The sequence below is a fragment of the Halichoerus grypus genome, chromosome 6, assembly GCF_964656455.1.
Source record: "Halichoerus grypus chromosome 6, mHalGry1.hap1.1, whole genome shotgun sequence".
NCBI classification, from domain to species: Eukaryota; Metazoa; Chordata; class Mammalia; order Carnivora; family Phocidae; genus Halichoerus; species Halichoerus grypus.
Window position 1 is genome coordinate 88438322 of NC_135717.1, and position 18473 is coordinate 88456794.

At 44.5% G+C, this 18473-nt stretch overlaps 1 protein-coding gene across 4 annotated transcripts in view; it reads right to left on the reverse strand.

The window, feature by feature from the left end:
* The window catches only part of GRIN2B (glutamate ionotropic receptor NMDA type subunit 2B), a 403399-nt gene that overhangs the window by 156560 nt on the left and 228366 nt on the right, over positions 1-18473 (reverse strand). For 3 of the 4 annotated variants that reach the window (XM_036074447.2, XM_036074448.2, XM_078075633.1), the window contains one exon: positions 17014-17612. In XM_036074447.2, the coding sequence (XP_035930340.1) occupies positions 17014-17612 (599 nt within the window). Of the gene's footprint in view, positions 1-17009; positions 17613-18473 lie in introns of those variants that run through there. The other variant, XM_078075634.1, reaches the window with a different exon arrangement.

Sequence of the window (18473 nt, forward strand, 5' to 3'; positions counted from 1 at the left end):
AAAGGACATGGTTCTAGGAATCCAGGCACAAGCTAATGAGGACAGTGATTACGGAAGCAGAGAGGAAAGACTGACGTAACTTAGAGGCCACGCAGGAGTTACTGGGGTTTGACTGATGGCATATAGAAAAGGAACAAAGGGCAGAGAGGAATAATTTCCAAGGATGTCACAGATTATAGGGCAAAAGACCACATGACCCCTCCCTGCACATAAAACAAACGTAGAAAACTAGTTCAGAGCCCATGTTTTACTGCCAATGAATCAGAAAACTCACCTTCACACATGAAGGATAGCATACTTAATTTTTAAAACGAATAACCACTTTTTCACTCCCCATGCACAAGCCCTGCCTCCCATCTTTATTGATTCATTCACATTTTCATTCAATAAAACATGCATGAGTCTTCTGTACAAGGAGTCCCGGGGTAGCTACAAAAGACTTTCCCAGACTTAAACACTCCCAGATATACTTTTAAATTGGAACTGCTTTGCACATCTAAGTGTTATAATAGAAGTATGAACACAGGGCTACTGGAGCCCAAAGAAAGGAATGACTAATTCTGCCTCGAATTGTTAGAGAAGGCTTCATGATGAGGAGATGACACTTGAGTCAGATCTTAAAGGACATTCATGTATTCACCAGGGGAACTCAAAGAGGAGCATTAGTGAGAACAAACCATGCAGATATATGAAGTAGTAAAAAAACTGGTCACAGAGAATAGCCAGTCAGGTAGCCCAGTCATTGGCTGTTGCTTGGATCCCAAGCAGTGTATGCTGGGGCACAGTGGGGAGATGGAAGAGGGATGCAGATAAGCCCAATCATGAAAGTTGGGCCCAGATATTCAAGAGTATTATGGGCTTGCTAAGGAATATATAGCTCATCCAATGTATAAAAAGAGACTATCAGAGATTTATGGAAAAGTGAGCTTTCTGCTCTAGATATCCAATTCTTCATTATTTACAGCATACTAAAATCTATGTAATTCAGTAAGTCAGGGCTACAACTTCTTCCTCATCCCCATCTTGATTTGAGAGAGACTATGCTAGCCACTTTCAGGTCTTCAATGATAATGTCTCCATCCAAAAAAATACAGATGCCCAGGTGATGGTCTTTTCATCATCCAATGCAACTATTAGACATCCCCTTCCTGGAAGATGCTTGGTGGGGATTTTGTCATGTTTTTGGAATTGATGTCTGATCAGGCCCTGGTTCTTCCTCCTTGGTAAAGGAAAGCACAATATATTGGAGAAATTTTGAGCATGCACCCCTCCTTAGCCCTGAATTAAATTCACAAAAGCAGGGTTTTCATTTTCTTATCAAGGCACGACGCTGCTATGTTGGGGCGGACTGTTCTCCTATTGTAACACTACTCCTCCTTCCACAGTATCTTTCCTCCATCAGGATGGACCCTCCCTCCTCCGAATGTTCTAGGGCTCTGACCAGGGGCCCAGCACCTAGGCATTCCAGGATCATGCCTGCTCTTATTCATTTCTGAAGTGTCTCCTTCCCCTCAGACAGGTCCTGGTCCTTCTTTCTGTCTCCTGTCAATTTCTTTTTTTATAGACACATTTCCCTGCTGCTTGCTAATAACCAGAGTGACTGATTCGACAGCTGGTACAACCAAGTGTGGAGAAGCAGGATCCTTTCCCAGTGCTCAGAAGGAATGGAAGGAACAGGCAATTTTTTTTGGAAAAAAAAAAATAAGCTCACAATCTGAAGCACGTGTCATTGGCAGGGCTGACAGACTTAGCATGTGTGTCCTTTACACGGGACCCAAAAGATTTCAAAGGCTGAATCAAATGCTGTGCTTGCTTTCTCTTTTCCCACTTTACAATTTTACCTTTGCAATAGAAAAAGAAATATATCTCAGTCTTCCTGACAACACTGAGATATATGAACTATCATCTCCCACAGAAAAGGGGGGGGGACCCCCACCAGGCGACCACTCTCGGCTGTCCCCTCGGCTCCTCCAGGAGACACATGGATTTTCTAGGTCACCCCTTCGACTTAACACAGAAGCATGGTGGGCAGCACAGTGAGGTGCTCTGGGGAGATTAACTGTCATGCCCCTTCTCCTCGCTGCCGGGTTCTTAAGACAACACCAAATAGCCAGGATGAAATGAAGTTGACGTCACTTGAGGTAAGATGAAAACAATGCCAAGAAGGGAAAGGAAATCCCTGTAAAGAGAAGCGACACTAAATAGCCATGGCTCTCAGGCACTAAGAGTCACAGCTCCAGAACTGTCTGAGGACTGCAGTGGAGTAGCGCTAACTCCTTTTGTCCACCCTTCTCCTCCAATGCAAAACCCAGTATGGTCTCATGTGCCCCTGATAGGAAATCTGGAAAAACCTCTATATGCTTAGAAACAAACAGCTAAACACATAATCCTACTTATGGCACCAGTCTTTGGGCATATGCAAAATAAAGATTTGACTGCCTGCATGAGACATTTTCAATTCAACCTTGAGGAGCCAGCTCAATATTAGAACATGCCTGGTTGAGTCCCAAGGAGGGAAAATGCACTCTGGAGCAATTAATGAATGTTTCTTAATAGTCCTTAGTTCCTCCCTCATGTTACGCTATTGGTGAAGAGATGACAGAAAGCTGCACACAATAGCTCAGATCTGGAATCTTGAGCTTGGAGAAGAACAAGTATTTGCGACTCAGTATTCCCTCCAGCTCATTCAAGGAAGCCCAAGTCTGGTGGCCTGAAGGACAGGATGCAAAATGCCATCTGTTCATCCAGGCACCTTCATGATAAATGTGGGAGAGACGGCTGGCTGGGTGGAAGCCAGGGGTTAAAGGCAATGAGAACAGTCATCTAATCATCACCTACTTGGTAAGTGTGTCTGGGGACTCTGTCATGGTTCTCTCTCTCTCTTACAAATCACAAAGGGCTTTAACAACAATAGGCAGTGTTTCTCTTCTTTTTCTTATTTCTTTGGACAAACGTAAAGTCTCCTATGCCGTGTAAAGTCTTTTGTCAGACAGATGGCATTGCACAAAATTACGTCCTTCCTTAATACAATTCCAAAGCGATGCTGTGGCCTCCCTCTCTTGCTTGTTCACAGCAGTCAGGAACCCCAATAATGCCACACATTATGAAACCCCCTGCAACCCCCTGCCAGACCATAATCAAGCCCAATTCAACTGGTCCCCCTGAAGGAGGGCTCTCCCAGGCTCCAGGGAAGGGTGGGGAGACTGGGGCGGCCCACCATTTCCTTTCTCACCTTGGCCCTCATCCTGTGTCTTCCTTATTCTAAACTGTTTTCCCTTTGATTTCATTCTGTGGCACTTTAGGGAGCAATTCCATTAAATGTAATAACAGCGTAGTAATACAAAGAACATCATTTTCTAGTGCTAATAACTTTCATTTTAAACCACTTGTACAGTCCAAAATTTAGCAAAGCATAAATTTCTCAAGACCAGCAGACATCAAATTCGAAGCTTTGAAGTTCTGTTTCTTTGGGGTTTGTAATCAATCTATGTACAGAAGAACTGGAACGCCATTTAAAGTCAGATTTGTTTTGATGCTCATGCTGCTAGCTTTACTGATGGGAACTCACCTCTTTGCACAAAACAGACACATGGAGCATCAGCAAAAGGACCAAAAACCATACCAGGAAATCATGACCATCTGCAAGAGGATCATCACTGATGAAATGTCCATATCCTCTACCCTTTCCAGAAATTGAATTTCACAGCCCTAATAGGGAATCCCAATTTTTAGACTGATCATTAGGAAAGAATCAAAGAAAGGATGCTTTCATTAGCACCAAGTTCAAATTTCTGCAAAACTATCACTGCCTTTCACCCCATTCTGTTCGCTGGGGCCACAAAAAGGACCTTGAAGTTGAGAACAGCCATTTCCACCCCGGGCTGCCCTTTAAAATCAACTTAGGAGCTTTTAATAGATGTTCATTCCAGGGCCCCTACTTCCTTCCCATCCAACTAAATCAGAATTTTGCAGGGTCGGGCCTTGAGATCTGTATGGTTTCTTAAAGCTCCCCAGGAAAATCTAACCCCACACGGTGAGGACTGAGATGTACTGACACAGGGAACTCAAAACACAGGGAACGGAAGATAACATGGGAGCAAGTCAGCATATTAACACTTCCCTGAGCTTATTGAATCAGTGATACATTTTAGAAGGCTCCTTTATCTGAAAAAGGAAAATGTTAACTTCTGATGATAAGAGCAAACATACTTTATTTGAATTACCTCCTTTGTCATCACTACCTCTCCCACCCCAGCTCTCCTGATGCTGCTAAGTGTGTGTGGGATGCGGATCTTGGGTCCCCTACAAGACAGTGAACTACTGGACCGTTCCCCACAGTTCTGAGCACCCAGTAGGTGCCAACTGGTTTGTTATGCATTGCCGATGAGAACGATTCTGCAAAGAGCTGACCACAGGGAGGATGTTTCAGAACACACAAGTGTTCAACTTGTCTAGTGTGGGTTAATTTGGGAATTGGGCTGAATGATCCAGGAAGGAAGCACGTCCCTGAGGATCGAACCGCTAGAGGCCGCTCTGAGCCAGATCCTTGCTAACCCGTATTGTGAAGTGCAAGCACATCTGAGGGAGAGGAAGGCTGCTCAGTAGCACTGGGAGTCATGGCAACACCGGGGTTCCTATTTTTAAACTTGTAGGTGAGCGAGCACGCAAGGTGCGTGTGTGTACCTGTGGGGAAGGGGACTCTCGTATATTTCAAAAGACTCTTCTTTGGAGGTTTTAAGTTTGCAGGTGGCTAATCATCTGTGACAATAAGATCAGAGAATTAAACTAGAATCCACTCTATTAAAATGGTTCTTTTCCCCTCCTTAACTCCATTATCTTATTCTCTATCAGAAGGGATCCTTGATTGCTCGTGTCCAGAAATACTGGGAAAATTCTGATACTTTTAATCATGATGTTCTGAAATTCTGATCTTCGTATCTTAGGCTTGTTCTGCTAGCCTCTTAGGCACGTCAGGTTGTGTTACAAGAAAAATAGGTCCCGGTCAGCTAATTAAAAGAACTTTCTCTGGACGCCCCATTCCTCCTGGGGCCAATGAAATGGAGGATGTATATTGTCTGTATACCCACCATCTAGCACAGGATTCAGTACATAATAGGGATTGAACATACCTAGTGAATGTGTCTCTAAGTCAACTATCAGTGGACGTAATAGTGTGAGGCACAGAGGAGTGGCCCCCATGCATCACATTTCTTTCACTCTTGATAGCATCATTTGTACTTTTCTCCAATCGCTGGCCAAGTTTCAGCCTTAAACAAATCTGAACTTATCCCACCTGTCAAAAATGAATAGTGGCCCTGGAGGACATTTGTAAATCATGACAGAGGCCAAGGTCTTGTTTTGTTTTATTACACGTCCTTGACAGGATTTTCAATGGGTCTGTCACCTCCAGGAGTTTTGGCAGGTTTTAGAACAGAAAGCCTGCTCCCGCTTCCATTCCAAGGACTCTCGGGCCCACAAAGACTCAAGTTCTTGTTGTCCCAGATGTGGCCTAAAAGACTTTGGAATATACAGGAATAAGAAAAAAATCATCATCCTTTCCAAACAGAAAAGGCAGGCATGAGCAAGATCACAGCAAGGCTGGTAAACAGAGCTGCGTGCGACACGCTTCGGGACAGGGAGAGAAATAAGACTCAGACTGGGACATCCCTAGCATGTGTGCACTGGATGCTGTTCCCAGACTGACTGTGGATTTATCATGGCGTCAGGACAGGAATTTAGCAGAGGCCAAGAAAGGAAACGTGTTAGTACAAAACCACCCTGAGCCTCAGGCTAACGATGTGCTCACGAACGTCCCAGTCCTGTCTAACTGACTCTGCTCAGCAGTGAGACAGCCCTCAGAATGGACCCTCAGATGCGCAATGTGGGGCAAAGTACACCTGGAATCCATAAAGACTTGGGTTTGAAACCCAAGCAAAGTAGGCAAGTGACTTAACCTTTTGGGATCTCAATTTCTATGAAAAATGGAAGTAGTAATGCCTCCATAGAGTACTTTTAAGATTAAATGTGGCCTAATAAAGCACTTGGCACATAGTATTCACTCAATAACCTTTTTTAAAGTAAATTTTCCAAATTGCTGAAGCTTAGTATTTTTAAGTACCAAGCTCTTTCTTGATTATAGGAAGCCTTTTAAATGGAAAATTTTAGAAAGGTATTATAGAGTTCTCTGACTTCTTAAACCAAAGATAATCAATATATTTTAAGCTCTTAATAATGACCTAACAATGACTACGCTATTCTTTATACAGGGATGTTTTAAAGGGGGCATATGCTTCCTGGGGAGTATAGGGCAGTTTGCCCCAGATGGTCTTAGACAAGTGCTCCTTTCAAGGTCTTCTGCTGGGTTTTTCTAATATTTTAGGCACCTTACCATTCTGTTGGTTATTTCTTAATGCTGTCAGCTGGCCTGCCTGATTCCCATCATGTTCATCATTTCTAAGCTGTTGTCATCTGGGAAATAGAGAAGCAAGTATCTCTGATACTACTACTTTGGTTGCCTACCAAAGATAGGTCCTTGACCATCTCTCTAGTTAACAGAACTTTGATTTTTGAATGGGCATCTTACTGCCCAGGTCAAAAACTAAACTTGTCCGCCTCCCTTGCAGCTAGCTGTGACCACTGACTGATTCCTGACCATGGGCTGTAAGCAAAGTAGGGGACTTCTGGGTAACCTCCTTAGATGAGCCCGGCCTCCCTCCTAACTTTAATCTGCTGCTCGAAACTGGAGTTTGGCAGCCATATGGGTATGGGGATGAAGGCCACAGCCTATAAATGAGAAAATAGAAAGCTAGCAGGAACCTGGGTCCTGACAATCATGCAGCTACCATACCAGCTCTGGACAGACCGCCTAATTATGTCGATGTATCCTTTTTTTTTTTTTTTTTATGTTCAGTTAGCCAACATATAACACATCATCAGTTTTTGATGTAGTGTTCAACGATTCATTAGTTGCGTATATATGTTTATGTATCCTGTTTAAACTTGGGTACTGACCCTCCAGGCCATATCTAACACAATTGCTCCACAAGCTTCTTAGGGGTATATATAAAGTTAGAGTAAATGAACTCTAAGTTAAAATAAAGCACATTTACTTTAAGACAAGGATTTGTACCAGTGATTTTAGTCCAAAGCCCTTTTCTGCTTTATTCGTGGTTCTGGGTTATGCTCTAGCTACATCAGGTATATCACCTCTCCTCTCCCAGGTAACAGAGGTAAGTATGTATGAACACACGTGCAGTGTGGTAACAGAACAATGAGAATAATGACCCTGGGTAGGCTGTGGCATCACTATTTTAAGCCATAGTCTATAACACACACACGCACACACACATACTTGGTTTTTTCTCTAGTCAATAATGAGAGGGATTTGACACATTAAGATCTATGTAATGATAAACTACATTATAATGACATTCTATTGTGCTATTTTTTGCCTCAAGTAAAGTCACCGGTGCTTCATGTAAAGAACCAGTTGTTCAAGGAGGGAGAAAAAAAAGGGTGGGTGAGAATGTCTGGAAATGCCACTGGGAAAATGAAAAGTAAGTATCTGAGTTTTCTCTGTTGATATCCACAGGTAATCTATGCAGCAGATCCAAGAAGCCCTCATGTGTTTGTAGTGATGATTCAGTGAGATTACATACATGAAGATTCTCTGTATGAAAATGGTCATTTTTATTATTCGCATAATTAGCAGGATTATGAACTTGAGGTTTGTGATCATCAGCCCTGATGTCAAACACTATTATTTTGACACATGTCCTCATCTGGACTCCTTTTGTGATCTCTTCCAGGCAACTGTGAAAAGGATGGTTTTGCATGAATATAATATTGTCACAGTGTGGCTTCCATGGCTTTTTCTGTTGCTTTGTCAGGAAAAATCTGTCCTTTGAAAAAGACGACATTTACGGGTTTCTTAAACGTATTTAGAACCACTTGACTCCTGAGTCTACCTCGTTTGCCCAAACAATGGATGTGCTAGGGATACTTGGCAATGATCCTTACACTCATCGTGACATTAAAAATGGAATTAAGACTGGAAGGAAATAGCTAGTTGATATTCACCGAACTAACTCCAGGCAAGCCATGTGAAAGGCTTCCTCCCAACGTCTAGCTCACAAGACAACCCTTCTCAGGTGATCAACTAAACAGTCTCGGTGGTAAGAAGAATGAGGGAATTTACTATGCAAAAGTGTTTCTATCTAGCTCTTTTAACACACGACTCCATTGGACAGATGAAAATGTACACACATAAATATGTGTTCTGTGAATGTGAAACACACACACGTGTGAATATATGTATATACACATGCATGCAAGAATTCTACATACGGTCATCTGCGAACACTGGAAGCTAAAGGCAAGAAAGACCTGAAGGCTTTTAAATAAAAGCGGGTGAGAAGAGAGGGACAGCCAAAGATCAGTGAACAGAACAATCCCATCAAGAAAAGAGATGGAAACGGCGAAAGAAAGAAAGGTGGAGGGTGGAGCGGGGCAGTGATGAATGAGGAAAAGAGAACTCCCGAGCAGCGAGGGAGGCAGCGGCTGCCCCCGTCCGGCTGTTGCTGCTGGAAGCCGGACAAGGGGGAACAGATTTCAGCAGCGGGGAGCTCTAATCTGTCAGCAGCAGCTCCTTCATGTGTGACCAGCCGGCCCAGCTTGGGGACTGGTGCCAGTCTGGGCACGCTAACCCCGCCAGGCCCTCCCGGAAGAGAAGGAGCCACTGATAAAACCCCGAAAAAGTCGAGGGAAGGTTCCTCTGCCCCACTGCCTGCTGAACACCCCGATCCTTCCAAATCCTCATCAGCCACATCAGGTCCCGGAGAGCTCCTTCCAGGAGAAGACTGCCTATGTATCCCGGACATCTTAGGAGAGGAAACAAGAGAAAGGCTCAAACCGTTATTTGTTTGAGATGTGTGAGGTCCTATCTAGATGCAAAAGCCACAAAACTGTCTCTGTTCTCAAGATGCTCATGTGAGGCTGACCTTGGCCGGCTACGGTCCAGCCTTCACTCAGGCTTCCAGCCCATGTCTGTAACCATAAATGACAGCACTCTAGCTTTCTGGCAACTCGCCTCCATCCTTACCTCCACCCAGCCAGCCTTTATTCTCTGGTGGGAAGAGAGAGCAGATGGAGAAATGACTCCCCCTCAATCTCTAAATAACGCCAGCTTCAATTCCCATTAACCGTGAATTTGCACCCTTGTCTGGGTAAGAACCAAGGGAACAAGAATCATGGGGCTATGGCCATACCAGGGCAAAGGTTAACAGGACAGGTCTGACTGCCGGCCAGCCCTTCAGAGGACATGGTCAAGCAGGGAGCATGCTCTCTGAAGAGCGCCGCTCCTGCCATCAGGACACCAGGGCGCTGCCCATCCCCACCACCCACCCCCGCCTCTAACAGGTCAGTGACCACCCTGAGACTCTGATCCCACATTTGTAAAATCACTCATCTTCCTCCCATCTCTTCCGTGAGAATACATGTATTGAAAGGGTTGGATTAGACCATTAGCCAAGGACTCTTCCAATTTTGATTTTCAGGGACAGGAGGGTCCTTTAAGCTTGGTTAATGCACAGCAGAGTGAGGGGCTGAAACCAGATGCCTGGGGCAGAGCCAGGCCAGACCCTGACATCACACTGGCTAAACTGGGGGGCCCTGCACCTCAAGTCTCTTAAAAACATGAAATGGGAGCAGTGATTCCTGTCTTCATTTGTGCTTTTATCTGCCAAATATTTATCAAGTGCCTATAACGTATCGGGCACTGTGCTGGGAACACAGAGGTTAAAAAAAAAACCCTGATCTCATGAAGTCTGAATTCAACTAAGAGGAGTAAGACAACAGAAATACTTAAGAATCAAATGTATACAGTAGGTCAGGTGAGGGCTACCAAGAGTAATGAAGCAAGAGATGGGGGTAGTGAGCTCTTGGGAGGGAGGGGGTGGGCATGCAACTTGTCCTGCTCACAGAGCAATCAAGAGTGTCTGCCAGAGATCTGTGCATGGGTCAGGATTTTTGCAAGGGTCATCTTCAGTAACCGCACGATGCCTGGTGTGCAGTAAGTACTCAGAAAGACAACCAACTCTGGACTTCCTAACCTCCACAGCCCGGCTGCTTCTCAGCATAGACTTTATGACTCTCTTCTTAACCTTTACCATTGCCACCGACCCATGTCCTTCCTGAGGCAGAATCTGCTGTCCTCCACTGAGAGCCACTGCTGTAGTCTGCTCTGCTTCTGTCCTCTTCGAGACCATCCTGTTCCTTCCCACGGACAACGGACCACCTGTGTCTTTGCTCCCAGCACAGATGTGCATCGTCTCCCACCTCAAACTTGTCCCCCATGAAATGGAAGTCTTTTCCCAGTCACTCCTTCTTTATCTCCTGCCCTCTCCTCCAACAGCAAATAGTTGGGATTTTTTGTTTTTGTTTTTGTTTTTAAGAAGGAGGAAGAAGAAGTAGAAGAGCAGGGAGGAAGAGGAAGAGGAAGAAAACAGGGGCGCCTGGGTGGCTCAGTCGTTAAGCGTCTGCCTTCGGCTCAGGTCACGATCCCAGGGTCCTGGGATCGAGTCCCACATCGGGCTCCCTGCTCGGCGGGAAGCCTGCTTCTCCCTCTCCCACTCCCCCTGCTTGTGTTCCTGCTCTCACGATCTCTTCCTCTGTCAAATAAATAAATAAAATCTTTAAAAAAAAAAAAAAAAGAGGAAGAAAACAGAAGAGAAGAAGGAGGAAAGAAACACCAATGATGTCACGGGTGTGTTTTAAATTTTACAAGTCAGCCACAGAATTAGGTAGTGATTATGGAAGGAATCACGTAGGGGTCTCAGGGCTAAACATTTGTGAATGCTCTTCACAGGTTTGAATTTAAGGGAAGGAAGCTCAGATCACTTACTGAAACAACTATACGTCCGATAGGAGAATGTGGAAGATGACAAGAAAACAGGAGAGTCTGAATAACCCTCAATTGAGTCATTTTTCCATGGGCAGTGAAAGCTCACTGAACAGATCTTTTAGGACAGTTAGTAAATTCCTGAGTTATTTTTTTCTCCCAATTTGTATCTCCTACACCACTGAGCAGATAACATCTCACTCTATACACACAGGTGTGTCTTGCTGTACTACGGATTTCATATGAAAATGTAGCTTTCCTTAGACTCCAGTGGCTTTCTTTAATCAGGTGAAGGGTCACTATGCCCGATAGCCCACTTACAACTATGCTTCCACGGAAGCTTTTGGCTATTCACATGTAAATTATGTTAAGTAAACCTATAATACATATCTGCTTTCCCAGAAATCTGCCCATGCGTGGCACTCCATGAACATTTATTAACGAAAAGATGGGTAATGACCAAGCAGCTCTTGCCCATGGGGTCTAAAAATCAATGGACTCAAATCCTCGTTTATTTCTTAACCTCTCAGCACTCTTCAGGCCAAGAGAGTCAAGTGGGCCTCCCCTGGGAACAATCCAGCTACTACAATGGGTCTGAGGCTAGGGAGTCTGCCTCAAGGTTAGAGGAGGATGGAGCTCAATGCAGCTCTCCTAGGAGGAGCCTAACAGAGCGCCTTTCTTCACATCAGCTATCCTCACCTCTCAAACAGCCGGCCAAGAGGAGGATTCTGGCCTTTTAGACGGCAGCTTTTATGAGGAAGGAGGCTGCAATAAAAATGTTGAGTAGGAACACTGAGGACACCAGGGGGAAATAATTAGGCACGATTCATAAGAGGTGTGCTCTCTTGAGATCCAGCCATCTCAAAGAGCACCTGTTTTTTTCCAAAAGTTGGAGCACTGGGTGGGTGCTCAGGACAGACATTGAGCCTGGAGGTCAATGGCCAGTGTGCCATCACCTGAGTGACAGAAACAGGCTAGCAGAGTACTGGAGCGCACACTGAAAAGGAAAATAACCATTAACTACTCCCCCCGGGGAAGTGATAAAGGAAAAATATAGACATGTGCCTACTAATAGCTAACAATTCTTCTCAAGCTCAGGGGAATAAAGACAGGTTTAGACGACTGGCCTAATCACTTTCTAAACACTTTCAGATCGTCTGGTACCAAAATGTTAAGACTTTTCTCAGGAACTAAGAAGATCCTTCACTTAGAGAACACATGACAGAAGAAATTATTCAACTCTTTCAATCAAATAAAGTTCGCAGTTGGAATAAAACTCTATCTCAGCATGCCTTGGGCAATAGTATGGGGCACTGGGCTACATTTACTAATAAGGCATAAATGAATGCTACAAAGTTCCAACAGAAAATTAATTCTTATTAGTGTACAAAATAGGGTTGTCACATTTAACAAAAACAAAACAAAATGGGAGCCCTGTTAAATCTGAATTTCAGATAAACAAGTCTTCTTTTCGTATCATACACCCCATGCAATATTTGGGACAGATTTATGCTAAGAGAATTAGTTATTGTTTATCTAAAATTCCAATTTAACTGGGTTTTTATATATTTCTTGCAACCTTGCCAGTCTTGTCCAGCAACCTAGGGCCTATTTAGAGATAGTCACCAAAACCATATCTGGCTGGCCAAGCTTCAAGGAGCTAAGAAGTTATCAGTAGGGAATTTGGATTGATACCTGATAAATAATGTTTATTTTAAGGATCCTCTCTGAGAATGCTTATGTGTCATTTAAAAAAAAAAAAATCTTCCTTTGGTAACTAACAAGTGAATCACTTCAAATGTGTGTCTGTCTATGGGATTCAGCGATAACATAGAGTCTCCAATCCCTGTTCCCTAAGTCTAGACTTAAACAGAAAGAAAGGCACAGTTTGGTCAGGTATAAATGGGAACTTTACTTCCCCCTTACAATGCTTCCGGAGAGGACAGGGCCTGTTAACGTTCCTGGGTTTTCAGACGGGAAGAGGAAAAACCATTTCCTGACTGTATTTCTAGTGTCACCTGGGGCTGGGTCAGTCCCAAATACCTCCTGAGGAGGCTGTTGCAGAGAGCAGCGGGCCAAAGAAAAAATCATCCTCATAAAACAACCAACCATTTGCAACAATTTTATTTGCAAAGATCTCCCGCTGTGGCTAAATGTTGTGGCTGCTTGGTTTGTTATTTAAAAGAGTGACCCTAGTGAGACCAGAGCTCTTGAACGGGGGCGGGGTGGGGGGGCGGGGGGGGGGGGAAGAGGAGGAAGAGGCCGATTTCAGACCAGGGTAAGTAAGAGGAGCTGAGATGGAGTTGAGCCTAATTGAATTCCACTGATGATTCAGAGTGCTGTGCCACATGGTCATAGCTAAGACTCTGAGGCTAGCTCCTTACAGTCCCTGTTAGTCAACCCCAATCCTTTCTGGGCCTTGATAGAAAAGGATATTAAAATATTCTCCAGAGAGGCTAGAGACTGGATTCAAGAGCCCCAAGGAGCTGCACTTGAGAGGAGGGAAGGAAAAGATGGGGGCGCATGAGGGGCGCAGGTGTGCAAAGAGCCAAGAGAGGAGGTCTCAAGGCAGTTAGATACAGAATCTCCCTCCCAAAAAAATAGTATCAGGGAACTGGGGCAGAACAGAAAGTTCAGCGAGGAAAGCCCTTCGTGAAAAAGTGCTTTGGTAAGTCTGAAGACACTTTTTATGCAGCATACATGGGAATCAAGGTGGACTTTCTGCTCTACCCTGGTAGACTCAAGGAATTTATGAATCATCTGGACTGGGTAATCCCTGTTCTTTTTAGGACTGCTACACTGGCTAAGATGGCCGTGGGTATTTGTGGCCATCGTGACAATAACATCTGAGGAGGGCTCCCTTTCTGAACGGCCACAAGACAGGGTCCCAAAAGTTAGAACCAAGCATGGTTTTAAAGGTATAGTGGTCAGAGACCAGGCTTCAGAGAGAAGAACACTTGCATTCTAATGGAAAGTAAGCCAAGTGGCAAATGAGAATATCTACTATAGATGACGGTTTACCTGGACAAAGTTTTAAGGATAAAAACAGGCATTCCTGGACCAAAACTGATGGACTTGAAGTTAACACTCATTTGATTTCCTCGCATTGTTTGGCAGCCATTTTGGTTAGTATTGGTTTTAATGAACCAATATTTGGTAGAGTAATCTGAATCAGATTTTAATTTAACACTAATGACCATAGGAGAAAACCTGAATGTACAGAACCAAATAAACAGTTTTTCAAGGAAATCTCTATTACGTTGCAAAGAGGAGCAGAACAAGAAAGCTCCTGCAGCGGAGGTAAATGCACTGGGCAGCTCAGTATCTTGGAGGAGGTCATTCATTCACTCTAGGTGTCTTTCTTCCCTTTGCCACACAGAGCACTGGGAGGGGGGGGGGAGGCAGGGGGAGACATGGAAATAAGTAGGACAGAGAGGTCACTGCTTTCCCAGAACTTACAGGGATAAGCAATAACAAAGTGCAGAATTACAACTGTCTCAAGAGTGGCTTTACTGGGAAAGCATAAGATGCAGTGAAAGCACGTAACAGAGTTGCGTTAGTCCAGGGTCCAGGAAAGCTTCCTCCGTGGAAGTGAGGCCAGGGCGGAAGCCTGAGGAATGGAAAGGAGGCAGGTGAAGGAGCATCTGCATTTACTTACTGGTGGGAAGGGGCTGCTGGAGGAATATATTCAAGGCAAAGAAAAGAGCTAGAAGCGAGAAAGAACACGGTATTTTCAAAGAACTAAAGCAGGTTCAGTATTGCAAGAATACAGTGTTCGAGGGAGAGTGTGTCAGGAGACAGTCTTGGAAAGACAGGCGGGCCTAGGTAGGGAAGACTTTAGAAACCACATCAAGGAGATGGGACTTCATTATAGGAGCAATGAAAAGCCACTGAAAGGCATTAAGCAGGAGAGTGATGAAATCACATTTTCATTTTAGATCACTCTGGCTACAGTGTAGATTGGAAGGAAGCAGTACAGGGAGCCAGAAGATATTTACGAGGCCCTGCAGCAATGCAGGTAGGAAGAGCGGACCAGGGACACGGCACAGGGATGCAACCGGTAAGCACAGTCCAAAGGAAATCCGTGGGAAACGGCACTAGGAGATGGTCAGCGAGGAGATGGCAGGGGGTGTGAAAGCAAGGACAGCTGGGCAATTTTTACTTGAGGCAAGTGGGTAATAGGATATAGTCTTTATAGGTGGTACTGATTTGTCCAGAAGAGGGTAGGAGGGGAATGGGAGAGATATGGTGTGTTCTAAGCTTCAGATATGGTGTGTTCTAAGGCCCGGTGGACTAGAGGAACCTATCTAGTCACAGCTGGTGATACAGACTGGGGCTCACCGGAGAGGTTAAAACCAGAGGTCAATTTGGGGGAACTTACAGACGTCAGCTGTAGCCCTGGCAATGGAGGGCAAAAGGGGGGGTCTAGGACAAAACCCTGAGTAATGCCAATATTTAAGAGAGGTCTAAAGGAAGAAGACACACCAAGGACTTTGAGATAGAATGACTAGAGAGGGAGGAAGAAAACCAAGACTGTACCAAACAAGCAGGGATAACTAGGCTCTGCCGAAAGCAGAGTTCAAGGTGGGATAATATTAGGATTGGATCACAGAGCTACATTAAAAGGAACTTTAGGGGGCTCCTAGGTGGCATCCGACTCTTGATTTTGGCTCAGGTAATGATCTCAGGGTCCTGGGATCGAACCCCAAGTTGGGCTCTGCGCTTGGCGGGGAGTCTGCTTGAGGATTCTCACTCTCCCTCTGTCCTCCCCCACTCGCGCTCACTCGTTCTAAAATAAATAAACCTTTAAAAAAAAAAAAGTAGCTTTAGCTGCAACTCTAAACTAAGAGCTTAGTCAAAAGGCTTTAGTCCAACTCCCTTCCAGAGGTTAAACAAGTATAAGTAGGTACACCTTCAACCTCCACTAATTGTATTTCAACCTCCCCAGAGTGCACTTTGTTATTTTATTTAAGCTGGATGGTACTGGAGTATGTGCTTTCTGCATAGCTTTCTATTTGTCAGATATAATTCATAATGAATTTAAAATGGAGGCCCAAAACATACTGTCGAGTCAAAGAAAGTCAGGTTATTGAACAGCAGGTACAGTTATGTTTCCATTTACGTAAAATTGTAGACTTACACGCATATAGGTATACATACATCGGGAAATAGCTAGAAAGATGTTCACTAATTATTTCCACAATGACTATCGCTGGTTCCCTGGCTTTAAGGCCATTTTTCTCTTTTCCTTCTTCTTTGTGGTCTTCTGCGTGGTCTGAATTTTTACAGTGTTCATGTGCAGTGGTTTTCTACAAATCACAGAACCTCGTAGAGGATCTTCTGCCCTACACAGTGACGTAACACCCGCAAGAGGATACGCTGGAGTCACGGCCGGATTATGAGGTGAGGCCAGGGGAGCAGAACTCCACCCATGTCTCCTTCCTACTGAAGAAATCAGACTGAGAGCAACTATAGAAGTTGCTTCTCTGGCAGCACTCTCACACTTAAAAGGCAGAGAGAAGGGAAGGAGACAAAAACCAAGGGAAGGACCCTCTTCATGTGCCTCCAGACCCATGTGACCTATTGTCCATTCCCCCCCAGTACAGCAGTAGTCCTAAGTAAAGGGACTGGTAGGTCCTCTCTCATGTCAATGCCCATTGTGTCTTTAATGGCGGTCAAGTATGTAGGGGCCCCCAGAGGCCTGGCCACAATTCCAGACTGAACCTCTTCCCTGGAGACTGACTGTGGACAGTTTACACCTACAAACCTTATTCACTTGGATCATAAAATAGAAGCAACTCTTTAACAGCTGCCTAATAAGAGTACTGCTTTGCAGGTTAAATGAGGTCAAACCTGCAAGACCCTTGAGTAACACCTAGCGCTTAGCAAGTGATCAATAAGCAGGAGATGTTGTGTATTTCTTAGAACAGGAACCCAGCACAGCAAGCTTTGGACTTGAAACACTCCCGCCATCACCAACAACTGCCATCCCCGTGGCTGGCCTTCAACCTCTGACATCTTGAACTCCTTTTCCCAGCGCTTCCGAACCTCCAGCCCCAGTCCTGAAGGCCCTCCCCTGACCTCTGCCATCAGGGCGCCCTCTGTCCCACACTCACCTATTTAGCATGTTGGATTGGTAGATTCTCTTCTCATGGGTGTTGTAACAACTGCTCTTGGGCTCTGGGATGAAGCTGTGTTCAGACAGCATGTCAGAAGCAGCGGTGGTGATTATGGCAATCCCATCCCTCACCCTGGCAGGGAGGCCATAGTCCCATTCATCATAGGACACAGAGATGAGCCCGGTGGGGAACTCCGAGGGCACCGTGTCTGTATCCCCTGCCACCAGACTAGGCACAATCCATGTGTAGCCGTAGCCAGTCAGCCCTACGGAGTTAGCAACTTCAAAGATGTAGGTGGCTTCTTCCTTAGTACAATAAAGAAGAATGATGGGGCTTTGAAGCTTCTTAAGCTGGTTCTGGATCTTAGAATCTCCATCATCCAGGGACATGTCCAGCAGGAGGACTTCCTCTAACTCCCAGCCCACGAAGCTGTTCTCGATGGTGCTGCGAATCTTGTTTACAAAGTCCTGGTAGCCAGGGAAGTAGGTGGTGACAATAGAAAAGATGTACCAGTCGTACTCTTCCATGATATTGAGCATTACAGAAGCTTGCTGTTCAATTGATGGGCCAAACTGGAAGAACATGGAGGATTCATCCTAGAATAGTAAAAAGGTAAAAAAAAAAGAAAAGAAAAGAAAGAAACCAAAGATTTAGTAAGGGAGAGCTTGAATCAATTGGATACAAAGGTTTGTGTTCATTGTTTACTTTTTCACATGCCTTTTAAAATGGGGTGTTTGAATTGCAAGCATTTCTAATACCTTTCTTCCTAAAACTACCTCCTAGACTTGAGGGGGAAAATCAACATAGGTCTATATTTGCATTGTCTGAAATCCTCGGAGCACAGGGAAGCTTCCCACAATCAAATATGTGAATATTTCTATTGGGACACACATAAAGAGTCGCCTTAAGGGGGATAAAGACTCTAAATGGCCTCACATCAGTTTGGGTCAGGTTTCACTGCCAAATGAGTTCTAGGGATACACACACTTTTCATTTTTTGAGCCTTTTGAACTCATCACAACTGTGGATGTGTATCACTCAGAGTGAATAAATGGGAATGCCATCCATCTATGCTTAAACCTATGGGCAGAGGCGCTATAACCGTGGCCTAGCAGGTCGGTGGTAAGCACATGGGACTATAAGATTGGGTCAGTGTATTTTCTATAAAGAGATAACTGTTGAATTAACAGCACATTGAGTTTTCCGTTTTCCACTGTGATAATGAGATATGCAAGTTAGAGTAAGACGCAAACAGTATATCTAAGCTGCAAGTTAGAAGGTCTTGGATTCAAGCTCATGTATGATTAGGGTTTATTTTAGAGCTGCACATAGAAGATTATTCTTCCTCTTACCTGTCTAATGCCACGGGTCTCAGTCTCACCTGTGTATTATACACATAACCTTCTGTCAATTCTGAGAATCTTATGTTTTCTCCCTCCTTTTGAGGGAAAAGCCAT